The 21604-nt window shown below is 36.7% G+C and overlaps 1 protein-coding gene across 20 annotated transcripts in view; it reads left to right on the top strand.

Annotated features, from left to right (window-relative positions):
* MYCBP2 (MYC binding protein 2) overlaps positions 1-21604 on the top strand; it is a 271692-nt gene that overhangs the window by 212009 nt on the left and 38079 nt on the right. For 13 of the 20 annotated variants that reach the window (XM_079903236.1, XM_079903233.1, XM_079903231.1 and 10 more), the window contains 6 exons: positions 8922-9023; positions 12122-13765; positions 14740-14909; positions 15908-16152; positions 18135-18302; positions 20389-20546. In XM_079903236.1, coding sequence (XP_079759362.1) covers positions 8922-9023; positions 12122-13765; positions 14740-14909; positions 15908-16152; positions 18135-18302; positions 20389-20546 — 2487 coding nt within the window. The remainder of the gene's footprint in view (positions 1-8921; positions 9024-12121; positions 13766-14739; positions 14910-15907; positions 16153-18134; positions 18303-20388; positions 20547-21604) is intronic. The other 7 variants (XM_079903224.1, XM_079903221.1, XM_079903230.1 and 4 more) reach the window with 1 other exon arrangement.

Raw genomic sequence — 21604 nt, 5'->3', positions numbered from 1 at the left:
TTATGAGCATTATTAATCAGTATTTCTTTAGTTTTTTTTTCCCCTGAAGCATAGGGTTTTTTTTAAATTAATCTTTGGAATTGAAAATAATTTGGCACATTAAATTCATTTGGTAATTTTTTTAAGTTGCAAAATTATTTTATACATGCACACATACATAGAAATTACTTCACCTGTTATTCTAGTGAAATAGAATAATTATAGAAATAAAAGTCACACAGTTTCCTTGTCTTACCATATTTATATGTGTGCAAAGGCATGAGAGAGAAGAGAGATGTGTATATAAACTTTTCCTTTACTGTTCCATAATTTACTTTTTTATTTCAAAAGTATTTATATAGGTTTTAGAATTGGTAAGCAATTTGGCAGTAAGTTTGTAGTGGACTGAGGTGGGGAATGATATAGGTGCCCGCTTTCTTTTAAGAATATTACATTCTGTATTTTCATTATCTTTCCTCATTTCTTTTGAAAGCATCGTTTTATTTGTCCCATATCCTCTGACAATATCTTATACATCATAAGCATTCAGGGAGTATTTATTGACTGGAAATGCCTAAGATGATCATTTCTTCAGTGTAAGCTATGGGTTTAAGATTATGTGTTTCTTGTTATCTTATGGTTGATATTCCTGTCCTTACTCAGAGTACATCTTCAAAATAGAGGAAGAATACTTCAGTAGTAATTAAATTTAACTATAATGTGATGATGTGATATCTAGTAATTCTGAGTTTATACTGATGGAATTTTACAAAAGATCCTCCAGCTGAAAAACTGTATTTCACATGACTCTGTTTAATATAAACATTTTCTAGCTACTGTCCAAGGAGCTAAATAATTTGCTTTTATTTTTTTTGTAGAAAGAAATGGTAAATAGAACATTAAGACAGTTTACGATTCTCCCAGAGATTTTAAATAGGTAAACATATAATATATATATCAAAGTATGTCGTACTTTCAAGCCCAGATATGAGAGCTTTAGGTTACTTTGCAACGAGTTTTTCTGTTATACCCATAATCACATTCTCAAGTGAGACAAAACTTTTGCTAAATGTGACAAAAGAGTCCACCTGAGTATCTGCATGCATATTGGTTTGTGTTCAGGAATACTAACATATACTAAAGCACTGTGTTTACTTACTTAGCTTATAAAGATGTAGTGATGGAAAGCCTTAAGCTCAGATTTCCTTTCCAGCCACTTATTTAGTTAAGTTACTTGATGCATCTGAGCCCTTTTTACCTCATCCATAAAATGAGGTGCCTAATAAACGTTATCTGTTGATATTGATATTGCCTTTTGATGCAAACATTTAACATCTCTCATGCTCCAAGGAAAAGTGGAGGAAATCATAGTCTCAGGGAGAGCAGTCTATTCTCTGTGGAGTGAGTTGCAGGAAAGGCACAAATGAGGTTTCCTAGCTACTCCTCAGTACATTTTCACAGCTTAACTTCATTATTCGCTTTGAGATTAATTCTTCCTATGGTAACACTACATTCAGATGTTAGTATGAATATCAGTGTAAAAGCCAGGTTTTTTTCTAAGACTTAGACTTCATTTTTATCCTGGATTATAATCCCAGCCCAGAATCTGTCTACTTATTTGCTTGCCTGGTGTGAGCTGTGGCATGGATGGAGCCCTTGACTTGGGAAGGAGACCTGTGTTTTAGTCTCTGTCCTCCCTCCAGTTAGTTTTGTGACACTAAGCTGATTTCTCATACCCTTTTCCTCTTTATAATTTTTGTTAAGGAAAATTAAAGGTTGATATCAACAAAGATTTCATAAAATCAAATAGTCAAGTGCAATAAAACTTTTCATACTTGAACCGATAGCATCTGTCCCAATGGCCAATATATTTATTTCAGTTTGGGCTCTAACATCTCTAGCATCCCTACAAATCCTTGTCATTTCAGTCATGGGCCAGAATTTATCTTGACTCAGTGTCTCCATCTTCTCTGTGGTAGGAAAGCTTCGACCCATGTTCCTTTCCCTCTTCATCAGTCCTCACTTCATCCTAGGAATTGAGACCACAGAGAATGCTGCTGTTGTTTATAAGACAGTGTGCCCGAGTTCATCTGTTTGCTTTCTCCTGACCAGATCTGACCTTTTGTCTCTCTCTCCCTTTGCTCCCATCTCCTTACTGGCTACTAAATTTATTCCACCCTTTATTACCATTTTTCTTCAGGTGGGTCATTTATTCTTCCATCATTTATTTACCTGCGTTTGTTAAATATCTAGTCTATGCTAGGCTATAGGGCGCAATAACGTAAAGAAAATATTATCACTGATCTTGAAGGGCTTTTGGAATACTGAGGAAGGCAGCCATGTTGAAAAACATGATGGTATTATTTTAAGTCTGCAGGAGCAATATTCACAGAATGCATTGGAAACATAGGAGAAGAAGCTGCTGACTCAACTAGGAAAGGTTAGAGAAGGCATTAGATAAAGAGATGGCCCCTAATCAGAGTGTTGAAGGACTCATAGGAATTTATCAGGCAGCAGTGGGGGTGGGGAAGGAGGTTACAGGTGTCTTTCCTCTCTAAGAATAGCATGAGCTAAGTTTTGGAGATTCATTGACTCAAAAATATTTACTGACCACCATCTACATGTCAGACACTCTTCTAAGTACTGGTCATGCAAAGAGTCCAGTTTGGGAGGCTTTCATAGTAATCCAGGTGAGATACGATGGTGGCTTTACCAGAGTAGTAGCCTAAGAGATGGTATTAAATCATGGAATATTGGATATATTTTGAAGGGGAATCGACAGGATTTGCCTAAAGATTCAATAAGCAATGAGAATACCAAAATAGTGGAGGGCAAATCTAAGATTTTTGCCTAGGCATTTGGAAGAATGTAATTTCCATTTAATATGGGGACTGTAGGAGAACTGGGTCTGGAGGGCAATAACAAAGGCTTAATTTTGGACATTATATTGGTAAGCTACTGTTGCATAACAAACCACCCCAAAACGTAATGACTTAAAACAAGCACTCTTTTGCTCACAGTTCTGTGGGTTAGCAGAGTAGGCTGGGTTCAGCTGGGTAGTTGTTGTGATCTTGCCTGGGATCCTTCATGCATCTGTAGGTCAGCCAGGCTGGCATGAAAAGGGTGACTAGGCCAAATATCTCTTGTCATTCAGTGGACTGACCTGGGTGTGTTTGCATGGACATTGCAGGATTCTGCGAAAACAAAAGCATGCACGGTCTTTTGAGGCTTAGGCTTGACACTGACACAGCATCACATATGCCATACTCTGTTGGTCAAAGCAGGACACTTATGTTCAAGGATGGAGAAATAGACTTCACTTCTTGCTTAGAGTTGCTGCAAAGGGGCATGGTACGGGGATAGGAATAATTGTCACTGTGTTTGCAAATGATCAGATATGTTAAGTTTGAGGTTCCTTTTAAGTCCAGTGGAGATATCAAGTTGAGATCGATGTAAGACCCTGGAGTTCATGGGAACTGTCTGGGCAGGACACATAAGTTGGGAGTTCACTGGCTTATAGCAGAATAATTTGAGAGTTGCCCTAAGGGTGGATTAAAGCAGCCAGAAAGTAGGTATAGGGAGGAAAGAGAAGATGCCTAACGACTGAGCGCTGGGGCACTTCAGGGTTTAGACATGGGAGAGAGGAGGAGAAATCAGCAAAAGAGACTGACAAGCGGCCATAGAAATAGGAAAACCGAGTCATTATGGTGTTTCTGGAAGCCAAGTGAAGAAAGTATTTCAAGGAAATAGTGACAAGCTGTATCAGATGTTGCTGATGGGTCAGGTAAAGTGAGGATTGAGAAGGGACCATTGGATTTAGCAACGTGGAGGTCACTGATGATCTTGATGAGAGCAACTCTAGTCGGATGAGATGCCAAAGCTCCATTAGAGTGGGTTCAAGAGAAAAGGGGGAAGAGAAATTGGAGACAGTTATTATAGATAAATTTGTCAAGTTTTACTGTAAAGGGAAGGAAAACACATAAAGTGAAACCAGGGCAGAGGATGTGAGATCTGGAGAGATTTTTGTTTGGTTTGGTTTTTAATGGGGAAAAGGTAACATCAGGGTTGTTTTTTAATGAGAATGATCCAATAAAGAGAAAAATTGCTGGTGCAGGAGAGAGGGGAGGATTGCTGGAACAGTATTCATCCGTGGGAGAGGGGATGGGATGTAGCGCAAAGGGGAAAGGTTGGCCAAGTAGGAGCAGAAATAGGTGATCCATCATAACAGGAGAGGAAAGAATGTATAGTGTTAGCAGCTTGAGAATGTTGTCCATTTGTGTTTTGTTTTGTTTTGTTTGTTTTCTCAGTAAAATAGGAAGCCATCATCAGCTCAGAGTTAGCATGGGGAAAGTGTTGGTGGTTTGAGGAAAGAGAAGATATGAAATGGTAATCGCTAACACATGGCAGTCATTTACCACATAACAGGCACCATTTTAACCACTTCCAATGAATCAACTCATTTGATTATGTTAGGAAACATGATTCACTTGAGAAACTTCATGCGTTTGTAGCTTAGAGTGTTAGTGTCCTAGTGGCGGTTTCTTACACTAGAGAGGGTGGGGCCACATCATGAAGGGTCTTGTAAGCCATTCTTAGTAGTTTAGACTTTGTCCTGTGAGTAAAGTGAGTAAAATGGAGGGAGCAGATGAAGGCATATATACTTCTGCAGAATTTTAAACAAAAAGAATGATATGCTCAGTCTTACATTTGTGAAAGATAACTAAAAATATTATGAAAAAGGTTCTGGAGAAAGGGAGAGCATTAGAGGCAGGGATTCCAGAGAAGAGCTGAGTAGGGCTTATACTAAGGTAAACTACAGTGGACGTATAGAAGAAGGGACAAGTTTAGAAACACGTAGGCAGTAAACTTGTACAGGACTTGCTAATCACAGTTGAAGGAGCCAGTCTAGAATGGCGTCCATTTTTCTGTCTTTGTTTTCAAAGATTATATGCTTACCTAATGCCAATACACAGAATAAAAAGCAGATTTTAAGAAAAAATGAGTTCAGTTGGGTAACTTAGCCTCCAGTAAGCTGTAATATAATTCGAATGTGGGAAACATACTTAGCATTTGTGTAACTGAAGATGACATTGTTGACTGACAGTTTGAAAATACATCATTACAGATTTTCATCCATCTTCCTTTCTGCATTTGTATCGTATGGATGAATGTTATATTCCAGTGAAAAGCTTATTTCTATTTTAGCCTTAAGTTGGAAATTTTGTTCTAGCTGTCATTCTTTTATAATTCATTTAGTGTACTAACATTTATATAAGTAAATTTTAGTTCCTATTCTGTGTCTTAAGCTCTTTTTCTTCTGATACATTTGGTAGGATTCCACATTCTGTTAGTGCTTATACATATCTACATTTATGTGTGTATATATTTTTTAAGATATAGAAAGAAACCTAATTCTATAGATCCTTCACTAACAATGATAATAACATTTTGTCAAGTTTACAGTAGAATGACAGGAGCAGTGTTTCTGACTTTCTTCACTCAATTTAAACCCTGGTAATTGTACATTTGCATTCTTCTCTGAATAGTACTACAGATATTTTGACAAATAGACTCTTAACACACGCAGTAAATGGTTAAGCTTAACTTATAATTCAGATATTCTGGAAATTACTTATTTTAAAACTATTTATTTTTAAAAATATAAAAAACTAGTTTATTGGTTAGTGAGGAGACAATATATAAACTATACCTTCACCCTGGCCAAAAGATGTGAGCAACCAAACAACATGCAGATAAGGAATAAGTACAATTAAGTGTAAGTATTATTCCCACGTCTGTCTATTGATGTTTTGGAGGATTTAGAATAAGATGATAGTGATGATAATTACGTCCTCTAGCCAGCAGCTGCCTGGACTGACAGCTTTAAATGCAAATTCACTGGGTATAATCCGAAGAAAATGAAAACACTTACTCGAAAAGATACACGTACTCCAGTGTTCATAGCAGCATTGTTTATAATTGCCAAGGTATGGAAGCAACCTAAGTGCCATCAACAGGTGAATGGATGAAGAAGATCATTACTTCGTTGTTGACTCAAACCTGAAAGAGTATACGCCCCTTTCTAAATCTCAGAACTGCAGTTTTGTGTACTGCCACCAGATGGTGACAGGTGCCTTGATTCTTCCAGTGTATTGTCCCAATAACAAGGTCAAGGTCCTAATACAGCAAAACCACAATTTGTCTTTGTCCAACTGAAATGAGAATGCTTTCCTTATTAAAAAGAAAAGTTATACTGTTTTATTATTATCATTAGCCTAGGGAACAATTTCTTTAAATACAATTTACAATGAGCTCAGAGTTTCTATGACCAGAGAATGAATGAAGTACCCCAGGGAACTTGATACTCGGGATTTAAAACAAAGAAAACAAAGAATAAATGACACATAAAGAACCGTATTGTTAATAATGGGATACTTTATACCAAACAAACAACGTTGACTTCAAATGAGTACTGGAGGAAAAAAATCCAGCTTTTTATATTGTTTTAAACATTACTCTCCTTAGTTAACTATACTATGACAAAAAAATCAAAATTCTACAGACGTTAATTTAATGATTGTTTTATCTATAAAGCAAGGTAAAAAGGAGCATGATTAATCTTCATCAGATGTCTAAAAGTTGATCAGTTTTTTCTTCTGTGCATAGATAGCAAAGTATCTCTTAAGAATTACTTCCCTTTTTAAATTGAAAGATATAAATCTTTTAAAAAGTTAACTATTTCAAAGTATTTTAAACTTGAGCTTGGGAAAATTAAATGTCTAGAACAAGTGTTGTGTGAAATCACAGCTTACTGTACTTAGGCATTTAACAGTAACCTTTTGTAGACTGTCAAAAGATGTTTCTTTCATCTTATTCACTTTGAATCATACCTAGGAATCCAGTCTCTTTAAGTTTTGTAACATGTTGGAAAGACTTCAAGGATGATTTGGCTTCAAAACTTTTTCCAGGAGTTTGTCCTTAAACCTCTAACATCTTATCTAATAAGTGTCCATGTAGTTTTGTACATTTATGTTACGGGTGCTTTTAACTAAGATAGTATCTGATTTCCTGCTCCTGTGTCCTCCTGCTAAACCCAGTCTTCACAGATATTAGTGACCAAGCTATGAGACTGTATCCTTACATTGGCAGTTTGAATCGGCCTTGAATTCCAATCAAAAGCTGGCACTCTCCTAACTGACATTTTCAGTGAGAGTTGCAGAGTAAGTATTATATGAGATTGAAATAGCATAAGACCTCATTTTGCAGTTCCTGGTGCCTTTGAGTTTTACCCACTTTAAAAAGAAGAATGCTCAAAAATATTAAAATTTTAACATTTCTTTAACTTAGAGGAACGTGACTTGTTGGCATGTGTCTCCATCCCTCCATCCACTCCTACCATTCTCTCTTGAACCAACTACAGGGGTGTTTGCAGTTGTCCTTATCCACAGAAATTGCTCTATTCAGTTTTTGACTTTTGTTTTGCTAAGTTCAACTGTCAGTTCTAAGATTTCATTTTACTTGCTCTGTTGGCAGTGTTTGACAGGATTGATCTTTCTCTTTTCCTTGAAACACCTTCTTCCTTTGCCTGCTGGATATCTCCTACCTCAGCTCTTCATGTCCAATCTCTTTTCTACATCCTCCTCTATTCTGTATTCCTAGGACTGTCCCAGGGGTTTGGTCTCTTCTAGGCCTTGCTACCTAAGTTGTCTTATCCAGGCATGGAGTATTGCCCAAAATCTGCGTGCTTATCACTCTCAGGTTTATCACCGCTCCATCTAGGGTGTATTTGTTCATTGTCTCTCTCCTTTTACTGGAAGATAAGTTCCATAAGAGTAGGGACTTCATTTCTGTTCATCATCTTATGCTCAATTCCTAGGACAATGTCTGACACATAATACATACTCAGTACCTTATATGGAAGGATTCTTGGTTTTATGAATAGTTCATCTTTAATCTTGGCCATAATAATGAATCAGTCAACTATTACTTTTTCTGTTTTGAGAAAACTGTGTGTTGTATTCATTTTTTTAAATTTCAGTAATGTTAAGAAAGTTGTCTCCTTATATTACCTGAATTTATTTCAGCTCACTTGATTACATTTATTTTCATTGCCACGAGTTAAAATTTTAAATAGTGGATTTATTTTCAGATTTAGATAGAGATTTTTTTTTTAGCATACTGCTTTTGAAAGACCACTTTAAAGGTTCTGTTAATTTTTTGAAGAAAGAATTTTTTTTTAATTTTAAGTACTTCATTTTCTGCATGGTGAATCATTAATGTGTCTAACATGTTCAGTGACTTGTAAATCTTTTTTGCTTTGTGTTGTGAGACTTTTTATAAACAGAATTTGATATCTCAGTAATAAGATCGACAAAACAAACACCAAATATTGGGATTAGCACTAACATTTTTTACTGAGGATGGACTCAGAAAAGTAGTTGACCATAAATGTCAACTTGGGTCCATTCTGAGACACATACTGGAAAAATTATAGTCATGTGTCCATACAGAAAAACAGGTGACAATAGGTTAAACTGTAAGTAACATCTGTTTATCTCCCACTATTTACAAAAAAAAATTACTTATAAACTTTCATTTATAAGTAAGTGAGCACCAAATTAAGGAAAACTGAGTTAAAGAAATATTAGTCTGAAAAGAAATGCTCAAATTTGATTTATCAGTGCTATGAATGTTATTTAACTTCTAGGCTAGCACATTTGGCGCTGTCGTTATTAGTCTAAATTAATTAATTTGACCTTTGTATTCAGTTTTTAATTTTAGAGAAATAATAAACTTGCTGGAAAATTTAGCAGAATATAAACTTTTGAATAAGTTAGTAGTCGCGCATACCATTTGAAATGCTTTGTTTCTGCTTGTGTTCTCTGCTAAATTTTTTTTCCATTGAATCTGTGCTGCTTCTTTGCCAATGTTTTCCACTGTAGAATCTCCATCTCGCAACCTTGCTTCTCGTGAGCGCATTTACAAAAATTATGGTGTAGCTGGGCCTGCCTCTGCTCTCTCATCTCTGTCTCACAAACTGAAGGGTGGGTATGCGTGCCTTCACGGATGGGCCATTCTTAATAAACCTAGGAGGTTTCAAGAAAGAAGTTTTAGTTCACCTCAGTCATTTTCATCTCATTCCATTTAAGATTAAAGTTTATAGTTTTATTTAAAACTTGATATTTTGGGGTAATTTGTGATGTATCTGTTCAGTATTGTATTGATTATCCTAATTGATATGCCTGTTTACTATATGTAGGTTAAATAGAACTCTTGCTTAATTTCAAACCTATATGAGATATTAAATAAAATAAGTATGTAGAACTAAATGCCTTTGGGGAATTGTAACACCATTATTACCAGAGCGAGGTGGTACATGTGTAAGCCGTAAAGCACATTGTGATCTGTAAGAATAGAGTATCTCATGTGACAGGTTAGTCTTCAACTCATTTTTTCTGTTAGGTAATGTAAAAATCATTTTCCTGTTTTAGTTTTTTTATGAGAAACAGTTTGATAATTAAATTCTTTAGTTTACCTTACCTTTTCAGGGCTGTCCTGTCTGGCATGAGTCTTCCTTGTAGTATTTTCTTAGCTGCTTAGTTTTAATACTTTAAACTTAGAAATGTTTAAACTATTGACAATTGATAAAATGCCAGACGATTTTAAAATATGCTCTGGTGTTATAAAATACTGTAGATACCTAGTCACATATTTTTGTCTTAGTGTAATGTTTAATTAAACTTTTAAAATCTTGTATTCCTAGAAATGAGTAAAACAGTTTTACATTTCTCCTTTGTACAGTTGACAGTGATACTATATAATATTGTAGTATAATTATAGAACCTGATCTCTGTAGTATATAGTCTTGTGTAACCTGATATATAGTATATACTATGGCATATCATATTACAGTAGAGTATTATATTATGATTATATTATAGGGTGGTATTATATAACCTTTTATTTATAATTTTGGCATAAAAATATGCAGGTTATTAATGATACCTAATATTTAATATTTTTACTAATCTGTTTGAATGTACTAAATTTTTATCCTGTCCTGTATTATTTTTTCTTTAGAATCTTTTGAGATTAAAAAGTGTCCATTATTGCTTAAACTTACATATGATAAACGTTAAACAAAATTAAGTGATGAATGTGAAAGTTTTTACGATCTAAAGCTTTTTAACAAATTGTGTTGATATTTATTGATACTTAAAGCAGCCACGTGACCATTTTTAGTAATACTTACTGCATGCCTCAAAACTTTTGAAACCCAAATGAAGAAGATGAACATCAGTTAGTTAGTATGTGGGTTTACCACACTTAACTAACTTGACGTATTTGTTTTTTACAAATATATGAAATATATTTTGGAAAAGTAAATTTTTTCAGCAGGATTAAATTGTAATCTGACATCTTGGGAAGAAATAATTTCGCATTATTTATGTGCCTAGACTCCAACAGGTGTTCAGCTGTCACCACTTACAGATCTTAAAAAAATATTCACCATTACTTGAAGCTTAGAGATAAGGTATACAGCTGCCCATACTCTCTGGCCCTCTCTATATAACAGACATTTTTGCTAGCGTATGACAGGTGGTGTACCTGATATTTGGAAGATTCAATTGTTTAGCCAGTCACAGTGGAGATTTCCTTTATGAGGAATTGTGCATCATTAATTACAAAGCAAACCTCTTTCAATTCACGAATTAATCTTGTAGAGAGAGGGGTGCCAAATATTAAAGATTTACTGCTTATTTGTCTAGATTCAGCATTATGTATGGTTCAGCTCATGAAATAAACGTGATGATGAAGGCATTTCCAGCTGTCAGAGTAATAACGAAAGCTAGTGCTCCAGACATCAGTCACTCCAAATTAGTGGCCAGGACTAAGCTGATGCTTGATTCTACCAAATACAGTACATTGGTTTATAAAATCTGACCCTCACAAAACAATGGCTACTGTCGCCTCTGCCCTGTGGCCATGGGAGCCATAAAAGTAAAAAGTGAGTTTTCAGAGAATCTGAAGATTTGTGACTAGCAGAAGGGAAGGAAACTAAGAAAATAGGAATTTGTTTGCTCATTTAACAAAAACATTTACTATGCTGACCCATTCTTGACATGACATCAGTGGAGTGTAGTAATGAGCAAAAATACCAGCCCTTGCAGGCCTTCCGTGAGGAGGCAGATGCCATGGCAAAGCTCTCTTGACGTGTAGGTAACTAGGCTGTGACTCCACACACACATTGCAAGCAAGCCCCAAAACACGTTTCTACTTTATCCACATTTGTTCATATCCCTGTAAAAAGGAAAAAGAAAGAACTACAGTGTAACCAGAGTCATCTCAATTTACTAAGTATCCTTTTTCAAAAAATATAAATGCTTCTAGCAAGGTTTATGGATTTTCAGTTTTTCATGTCACTTGAATCACTTCAATCAGGTTGCTTTCCTCCTAACCAATGAACTAGTATCACTTGCACTGAGGGTAGAAGTTTTGATTTTAGGGAGGAAAGATAATCTTGAAGGTTGTACCATGGATTGACAGCAAAGACGACCTGGCTCTAATGCCTCAAAGGAAAGCATGAAGTAGTAGGAAGGAGAGACACTGAATGAGGGCCAGGATGCCAAAAACAAGTGGTGCTCATGTAGGAACACCTAATGCTTTGCCTAGCAAAGAGCGAGATTATTTTTCTTTTTATCCTTTTTGTTTCTGTTATTCCCCTGACTCCTTGTTGAAAGGCCCCGGAATTCAGACTTGTAATTCTAATTCTGAGGATCCCCCCATTTTTCTTCTTCAAGCTCTGAGTTCTAACCAGCTAAACTTATGAACTAAGCTTTTAGAACATAACCTCTTTACAGATAACAGACTGCCTGCATTACCTGTAATTAAATAATAGCTTTAGGGCATTCATACATTAATTATAAATTATTCTAATCCAAACATTAGAATATTAGAATTATAAAATGATGTAATCGAAATTTGACGAGAATTCCCCCTTTTTTCTTTATTCTTGAAGTACTTTTGTCTGTGACAAGCAATACAAATTTTTTTAGCTATGTTTTTAATTTCATTGTTTAGTGTAAATCATCAGTAAGTTATAATTATATTAACAAGTTTCACTATGAAATGGACCATACAGGTGACCGAGGGACTATCTCAACATCTTCTAGACCCGTCTGTACATCAGGAAAATCAGAACTGTCCTCCAAACACAGCAGAACACTGAAACCCGATGGACGTATGAGCCGGACTACCGCTGACCAGAAGAAGCAGAGGGGTACGGAAGGGCTGTCGGCTAGTGAATCTCTCATGTTGAAATCCGACGCTGCAAAGTTGAGGTCAGATTCTCACAGTAGGTCATTATCCCCCAACCATAACACCTTGCAGACACTAAAATCTGATGGGAAGATGTCTTCTAGCTTCAGAGCCGAATCCCCAGGACCAGGTTCTCGGTCATCATCTCCTAAGCCAAAGACCCTCCCAGCCAGCAGGTCTGGCGCATCCAGTGCTAGCTCTACACGTTCCTCCTCGCCTCACGATAAAAGTCTACCTCAGAAAAGCGCTGCTCCTGTTAAGACGAGACTGGATCCTCCTCGGGAACGTTCCAAATCGGACTCTTACACCCTTGATCCAGATACCCTCCGCAAGAAGAAAATGCCCCTCACAGAGCCATTAAGGGGACGATCAACATCACCGAAACCAAAACCAGTACCAAAGGATTCTAAAGACTCCCCTGGATCCGAAAATAGAGCTCCTTCTCCCCACGTGGTACAAGAAAACCTCCACAGTGAGGTGGTTGAAGTCTGCACTTCAAGTACTTTAAAAACGAATAGCCTAACAGACAGCACCTGTGATGAAAGCAGTGAGCTTAAGAGTGTGGATGAAGGTCCGAATAAAGTTCATTTCAGCATAGGAAAAGCACCACTGAAAGATGAACAGGAAACGAGAGCATCCCCCAAAACAAGTCGGAAATGTGCTAATAGGCACACCAGGCCCAAGAAGGAAAAATCTAGCTTCCTCTTCAAAGGAGATGGATCCAAACCTTTAGAGCCAGCCAAGCAAGCCATGTCCCCTTCCGTGGCTGAGTGTGCCAGAGCCGTCTTTGCCTCTTTCCTGTGGCACGAAGGCATAGTACACGATGCAATGGCTTGTTCTTCTTTCTTAAAATTTAATCCTGAACTTTCCAAAGAACATGCTCCTATAAGAAGCAGTTTAAGCAGCCAGCAGCCTTCAGAAGAAAAGGAAACCAAATTAAAAAATAGACACTCATTAGAAATATCATCTGCACTGAATATGTTTAATATTGCACCTCATGGACCAGATATATCTAAAATGGGTAGTATCAACAAAAATAAGGTATTGTCTATGCTTAAGGAACCTCCTCTGCATGAAAAATGTGAAGACGGGAAAACCGAGGCCACTTTTGAAATGTCCATGCATCACCCAATGAAGTCTAAGTCTCCTCTTCCCCTGACTCTGCAACATTTAGTGGCTTTCTGGGAAGACATCTCTTTGGCTACTATCAAAGCAGCTTCCCAGAATATGATTTTTCCAAGTCCTGGTTCTTGTGCAGTCCTTAAAAAGAAAGAGTGTGAGAAAGAGAACAAAAAGGCCAAAAAAGAAAAAAAGAAAAAGGAAAAGACAGAAGTTCGGCCCAGAGGTAATTTGTTTGGTGAAATGGCCCAGCTGGCGGTAGGAGGACCAGAGAAAGACACCATCTGTGAGCTCTGTGGAGAGTCACATCCATACCCAGTGACATACCACATGAGACAGGCTCACCCAGGTAAGTGATGTTATTGAATATATGTAAGTACTTTGTGTAGAAAAACAAATTAGGTCACTTTGACTTAAGCGGTTCCATGAATTATGTTAAAGTACAGGGAAACGTTTGCCCAGAATTTATAGTGTCTTACAATGTAATTTTTAAAGTGCTTTATCAATACAGTATAGGGTTCATGAAAAATAGGTAAAGAAATCTAATAGTATGGTGGTAAGGCAGTCTAGTACTATTTCATTTTAATGTATCACATTCTAAGATATTGTTAACTTTTTAAATATTTTATGTGTTACCCAAGGGATGCTGTTAAGGTGTCTCACACAATAGAAATAAGGACGTGTCCATTCACACAATAGAAATAAGGACATGTCCATACACACAGGAAAGATTGCAACATTAGGTCTCCTTTGATTGTATTGTTTTCCTGTCCAGAATTGCAAATTCAATTAGATTATACTGATTTCTTTGGGCTTCCTGTGGAAGAATATTAACTGTTTCATCAGAAGACAGTTTTATGTTTTAGGTAAATGTAACGATTTCTGTAACAATTAATATTCCAAAATTCACTTATTATGGATTTGGGTAAATGTTTTTCTCTTCCTACATATTACACTGCAACCTTTTGTAAAATACATGATTTGTAAAATATATTATTCTCACAGAGTGTTTTATACCTAATACCTGTCTTCTCCAGTTTTTTTAGCGTACTTAAGTAAATCTAAATGTACCCCTATCTTAACAGTTCTTCTCATCTGCCTGTATAGAGTATCGTCAGTATTTTAGGCATCGTTTACTTGATTACCTTTGGTTACACCTGCAATTTTGCTGATATAATTAACAGCCCAGGTGGCGGTTAGATATTTGCTTCAGTATTTTGCTTACTTTGAGAAGGAAAAGCCGTCATTTATGTACAGGTGACAAGGAGCAAACTATTAAGGACACTTAAAGTGTTAAATTTTTATTTATGTTCTTACTTCAAGGTTGTGGCCGGTATGCTGGTGGACAAGGTTACAATAGCATTGGGCATTTTTGTGGAGGATGGGCTGGTAACTGTGGTGATGGTGGCATAGGGGGAAGCACGTGGTACCTGGTGTGTGATCGCTGTAGAGAAAAATACCTCCGTGAAAAACAGGCTGCTGCAAGGGAGAAGGTATTTTTATTTTGTTCTGGCTGTGCTGTTAGTGATAAGGATAAATCTTATAAAAGTCTCTTTTTATGATCATATTATCAGACAACTCCACATAATTGATATTAAAGATCAGCCTTCATAACAGGAATAATATATAAATTTAATTTATGTACCAGGTCAGCTGTTTTTAATTACAAAAACAAATTATATCTTGGGATAACACAAAAACAACTCTCCTGTAGCATACGTACCTTATTGACAGATGTTTACTGCGTAATTTTGTATTATTAATTTGTCTGCTATTCTACACCTGTATATAGGTTTCCCTCTTCACCTTTATCTCTCTTAACTTTCTCTTTTTCCTTTTCTTTTTCTACTCTTTATCTCCTCTCTCTTTTTCTTAATCCTTAATTACGTTGAGGACTCTGGAAAGTCGGGATCATTCACACTAGTGACACACCTAGCTAAAAATATTTGCCAAATATACACACACACGCACGCACACACAGATTATTTACTCTTTATTTTTATTTATTTTTATTTTTTTGCGGTATGCGGGCCTCTCACTGCTGTGGCCTCTCCCGTTGCGGAGCACAGGCTCTGGACGCGCAGGCTCAGCGGCCATGGCTCATGGGCCCAGCTGCTCCGCGGCATGTGGGATCTTCCCAGACCGGGGCACGAACCCGTGTCCCCTGCATCGGCAGGTGGACTCTCAACCACTGTGCCACCAGGGAAGCCCCTATTTACTCTTTTATTTAGATAACTACATTTAGATTTTACTACTTAGGTTTTTTAACTTTCCCAAGGAAAGAGAAAAATGTAGTTTGCATTTGATACAAATTAGTTTTAATAAGTTCAGGAGAAGCATGAAGTGAATGTTGTTTTTGGGAATCACTATTATGATTTTAAAGCAGTTCTACAGTGTTGAATAATTTTTATTGGAAACTCGAAATATTTAGGTTAAGAAATTTAAAATTTGAGTATACGTAGGAAAAGATCCGTACAAATTTCCTTTCCAGGTCAAACAGTCTAGGAGGAAGCCAATGCAAGTCAAGACGCCTCGTGCCTTGCCCACTATGGAAGCTCACCAAGTGATTAAAGCCAACGCCCTCTTCCTGCTGTCCCTGAGCAGCGCGGCCGAACCAAGCATTCTGTGTTACCATCCTACAAAGCCATTCCAGTCTCAACTTCCCAGCGTGAAAGAGGGCATTTCTGAGGATCTTCCGGTTAAAATGCCTTGTCTCTACCTGCAGACATTAGCTAGGTAATATCACTCGGCTGTTGTTCTTTTAAATCACTTTGGATTAACAGCTACTGTTTAATATCATGCCCTGAATTTCCACACTACAGTACATATTGTATACAGTAAAGTGACCTCCAGGAATTTATTTTCTGAGTTGCCTTAACTCAGAAATATGACTGGTAGAGGTATAAACTTTAGAGTAGTAGGTATTTGAAAAAATATGTAAATACTATGTTGATTTGTATTATTATTAATACACAGTATGTCTTAGTAAGACTTCAGCTATCTTTTACTCTTTGGTAGGCAGACGTCAGTGTGTTAATAGTGGGAAATGCTAAAATGGAAATAAACCGATATTTGCTATCCAAAATCTTTCATTTTTCAAATTATTAATTCTGTTAGCGTTTAAATGTTGGTTAGCTGAGTACCAGCTTTGTGTTACACTAGGATGAATATAATAAAATCCTGACTTCGTGTGTTCACACTCTGGTGGAGACAGATATGTAAAGGAAACATTTAAAATGTTACGTGAGGAGCACTTATGATAGAAGTGTGTATAGAATACTGTCATAGCATAAAAGGTAGAGAGTACATGAATCTTGCCAAGGAAATAAGGAAAGGTTTCCCAGAGGATCTGACATTTTAGCAGTCTTGAAGGATAACTAGAAATCAATCAAGCAGGAAATGAGAGGAAAGCAATTCCTGACATAAACCACATATGTGAGGACACAAATGAAATAGCATTACCCATTTAAGGAATACAGGCTTATTAAAGTATTGGTTACCAGGAGAAATATATGAAGTGTTGTTTCCCAAGACCAGGTAATGCGTGGCTCTGTAGCCCATGTTAAGGTTGGATTTTATCCCACAGAGGAAACAGTGGATAAAGAAGAATTTTAAACAAGGAAATGCGTGAACTGGTTTGCAGTTGGAAGATCACTCTGCTGCTAATGTGGAAACTGGATCAAAGGGCATAAGTGAAGATGGAGAAAAGCCTGTTAACAGTGTACTGTTTTTCCTATATTGGGCTTTGCTGGTGCAACCCATATGTTCATGCATTGTACACTGATACTCTAAAACAGCCTTTCATAGGCCAAATTCAGATTTTTTTCATCAGCTGACAAATGAAGATTTCTAGAAATTGCCTGCTGCCGTGGCTTACTAACCAACAGTTCCATTTTGAGAAGCAGAGTTATGTAGTTTGTTTGTTTTTGTACTTATTATTCAGTAAAACGAGTGGGAAACAAAAATGAAAATGTGAGACTAAGTACATTTGGGACTGCGGAGGAAATCATCAGGAATGCCGAGTACAGCAAGCCTTCAGCTTCAGTCACCTGTTTACTGTACTTAGGCTAGTATCTCTCTGTTCCAGTTTGAAAAGGATAGAATCAAATGGTAAAGCATGTAAAAAATGCTGGCATACTCTAATTATGGATTTTATATTTTTAGCCCTATGGGGAATCGATATCCCTCTAACCCATGGAACATTTCATATATCTAATCTTTTTCAAATTTCACTCTTAAAAAAAAAAAAACGGTCACCGCCTGTGCTTTAGTGGTCCATGCAAGAAATGTCATGCGCCTGAAGCAAGGCAGTGATGATGGGGAACAAGAAGGGGAATAGTGAGAGGGAACCTGGTATCCACAGGCCTAAGTAACTGGTCGTGGTCGAGGGCTGAGCCTGCTGTGACACCGAGATACTTCAGTGTAAGGCACCTGGATAGCTGGTGGGATCACTCACTAAAGCTAGAAGATGGAAAAGTTCTAAAAAGCAAAGAAAATAAATTCAATTTTGGATTTGAAATGTTTTGGTACCAGGAATATCTATGTGTGAAATTATCAGACTTTTATCTCCTTTGGCTTACATCTACAACTCTTTTAATACTTTAATCCTCAGTTACAGACTTAATGAGTTGCTTTTACTTTTATGAAGGAGATTAAAAATAGAAAGTTATCTGTATTGCCATCATACTTTTTAAGTCATTGGGTTTAATTTAATGCAGGCATCATCATGAAAATTTTGTGGGTTACCAAGATGACAACCTATTCCAGGATGAGATGAGATACCTGCGTTCAACATCTGTACCTGCCCCGTACATATCAGTAACTCCTGATGCGAGTCCTAATGTATTTGAAGAGCCAGAGAGCAACATGAAGTCCATGCCACCCAGGTATTTGAGTCATTGTCTTTCTGGTGAGTCCAGTGTTTGGTGGAAGAAAGACTGTAAGCTAGAAGAGAATGCTCTAGAAGTTCTTTCATACATACCTCCATCTCGGGAAGGAAGTTGTGTCAACTCTGCTAACTGTTAGAGCAGTAAGAAAAAGCATGCATTCATGAATCAGGTAACGTCCTTGACAGCAGAGGCAGATCCGGTTGGAGAGAAAAGATCAACTAGTGAAGTAATAAAGGATTCCATTTCCATTGTGTATTATATCATTTAATGCTGTAGTAAATCAGACTAGAGAAAGGTCACTTTGAGGCAGTACTTAGAGAAGGTTTCATGGGAGAAGTAGCACTGAAAGTAGATCTTGAGCTTCTTGGATTATTACTTGCACTGCTCCCCCCACCGGCCCCACCCTACCCCCTTATAGTATCAGAGTAAAGGGCTTCTTGAAAACTGAAGAGAAACATATATATATATATATATATATATATATATATATATATATATATATATATATATATATATATATATATATATATAAAATGCAGAAGGAAGCAGGGTACCACTGAGAATTTTTAGAGGAGGAAAGACATGGTACAAATGCAGAAATAGTCTCACAGTTGTCAACTGAGAAGCTGAACATTTCAATCAAAGATTTCAGCTGTGTGTGTGGAACCCGATTGTGTTGGCAATGATTGTTAAAGACAGATGGGTAAAGGAAATATTTTGGAGGAAAAATCAGTGTGACTTGTTGAGTGACTGGATAATGAAAAGGATCAGTTTAGGATAGAATCAAGAGTTCAGGCATGAGTAACTGTGAACATGATGTCAGTAGAAAGGAAACCTTTGGGTTTTCTTGTGTTGCTTCAGTTTCTTCACAAGCTTGATCAAAAATTTTATAAGAACAAGTCATTATTTTTTAGGTTGTACAACAATTTTTTACATTGATAGATAAAACTTCCTCTAAAAGCAGAAAAGATGTCTTGTGCTTTATAGTAACACCATATAGAAAGTGAATTAAATTAACATATCCCTATATTCTGGTCATTCTGGAGCCAAACAGCGGAAACTGACATCCAGGCACCTTTACCCCAGTTAGTTATGTGCAACATTTATCATCTGTTCAAACGAGATGTGCACACACTTCAGCAGTGAGGAAAGAAAATGGCCAGGGCGTTAGCCACTTACTAGAAAGTATATAAGCTTTACTGAGGGACATAGGATTTTAAACCTGGCTTGAATGATGGAAAAGAAACAATTCTAGAACTCAGGGTGAGAGCGAAAATAGCCCAATGTGGAATGAGGTGACAGAGAAAAGAATACATGAAAAGAATAGTTTATAAATTTGCCTTAGAAAGTAAAGAAAGGTATTTCTCTTTTTTATAAAATGTCTCAATAAAGGAAATTATATAACCATCTTAATACTTTTTCAAGTGTTTTTTAATGCTGCTATAGTAAATAGAAAATTATTGGTTTCCTAAAGCCCACATGAAAACCATTGAGTTCTCATATGGATGTAAGTATAATATAACTGACACTGGAATTCAGTTTGTCCCCTCTCAGTGCACTTTGGTGCAGCCGTGCTCTGGATAGGGCTTTGGGCAGCACCCCCAAAGAATGAGAAACCTCATAGAACACTCAGCGCCAAAGGAAAATTGCGTCCTTTCACTTCCCATTTTATTAGGTCTCTGTATGTACATATCCATTTTCTTTCTATTCAGTGCTGTTATGAATATATCTGCCTGATTTTCCTGAATATCATGACACACGTCTTCCACCACGGTGCTTTTGATTCTGAAAGGAGCTTAGAACATTTGAAGCCTTTTCTTCTTTTTCATTTGAAATGCAAAGTAGATTTAAGAAAACTAAAAGTTTTAAGATGCAGTTCTGAAATCAGTCAAAATGTGGCTACATTTGGAAAGATCAAATTATGATTTAGAGAGGGATTATCAAGTTGGCTTTGAATTTGTATTCTTCCACATGAAATACGGGTTCCCGTATTTGACTACACTGTTAAAAACTAAATAAATATAGGTGTCACGTCATTCACTTTTTCTCTTGAGTTTTTATCTGTCATCTGTTCTATCTGCAGTTTGGAAACCAGTCCCATAACTGATACTGATCTTGCCAAGAGAACTGTCTTCCAAAGATCATACTCAGTTGTTGCTTCTGAATATGATAAACAACACTCCATTTTACCTGCACGAGTTAAAGCCATTCCTAGAAGAAGAGTTAACAGTGGAGACACTGGTAAGTATAAAATAAAAAAAGATTGAGTGATCCAAATGGTTTTATTTGTAGATATTTTTTTAAATCTATTTTTTTTAATTTATTTTATTTATTTATTTATTTATTTTTGTGGTACGCGGGCCTCTCACTGTTGTGCCCTCTCCTGTTGCGGAGCACAGGCTCCGGACGCGCAGACTCAGCGGCCATGGTTTACAGGCCTAGCCGCTCTGCGGCATGTGGGATCTTCCTGGACCGGGGCACGAACCCGCGTCCCCTGCATCAGCAGGCAGACTCTCAACCACTGCGCCACCAGGGAAGCCCTAAAATCTAATTTTTGAAGGCAGAGGAATGGATTAATTTTAAATTGTGGTAGGCATTCCTTTTATGTGACTTAGCCATAAATGTGCCTCTCTAAATTTCACATCTCAGTTGGAAGAGACACCCAGAGATCATCCAGTGTTCTTTAAGAATAAATTGACCTTTAAAGTACACTACTTGTTAGATATCTAAGCCAAATATTGCTACCATTCTCCCTTCCACTAAGCTTCAGTGAACCAGCAGTTTCAATGACTTAACACTTTCACAGTGATCTTCCCACTCGCAATAGAAGCTTTTAACTCCTGTAGCTACTACCACTCCAATAGATAATAAAAACTGGGGATATGGCTAGCTCTTAATCAGTAAAAATGTTAGATAATCTGGACCAATTGGTATCAACAGCCTCAAACTAGGGCTGATTGATTCTGTCTCAAGAATAAAGAGGAAAAAAAGGATAAGGTGTTAATGATTTATCAGGCCGACCACTTACTAAATGAAGATCTGACCTAATATTTATAGGTAAATAATTATGTATCTTATTGAAGATCTTCAAGGAAAATATTATTGAGGATAAATCAAATATTAATGATTTATAGGTTCATTCAACAAGTATTTTTGAGCTCTTATTGAAGTAACATTTGTTATAAAGCAGTTCTGTAGAAAATGATGGGGATAAGATGTAGATTCCATTTAGGGAGAAAATAAATCACTTCGTGTGGACTTTAGATTCAGACCTGCAAAAATAAAAACAAAAAAACTGC

This window comes from Stenella coeruleoalba, assembly GCF_951394435.1.
Source record: "Stenella coeruleoalba genome assembly, chromosome: 18".
Taxonomy (NCBI): domain Eukaryota; kingdom Metazoa; phylum Chordata; class Mammalia; order Artiodactyla; family Delphinidae; genus Stenella; species Stenella coeruleoalba.
The sequence above is the reverse complement of the archived record's forward strand: the minus strand, read 5'-3'. Positions and strand labels throughout refer to the sequence as shown.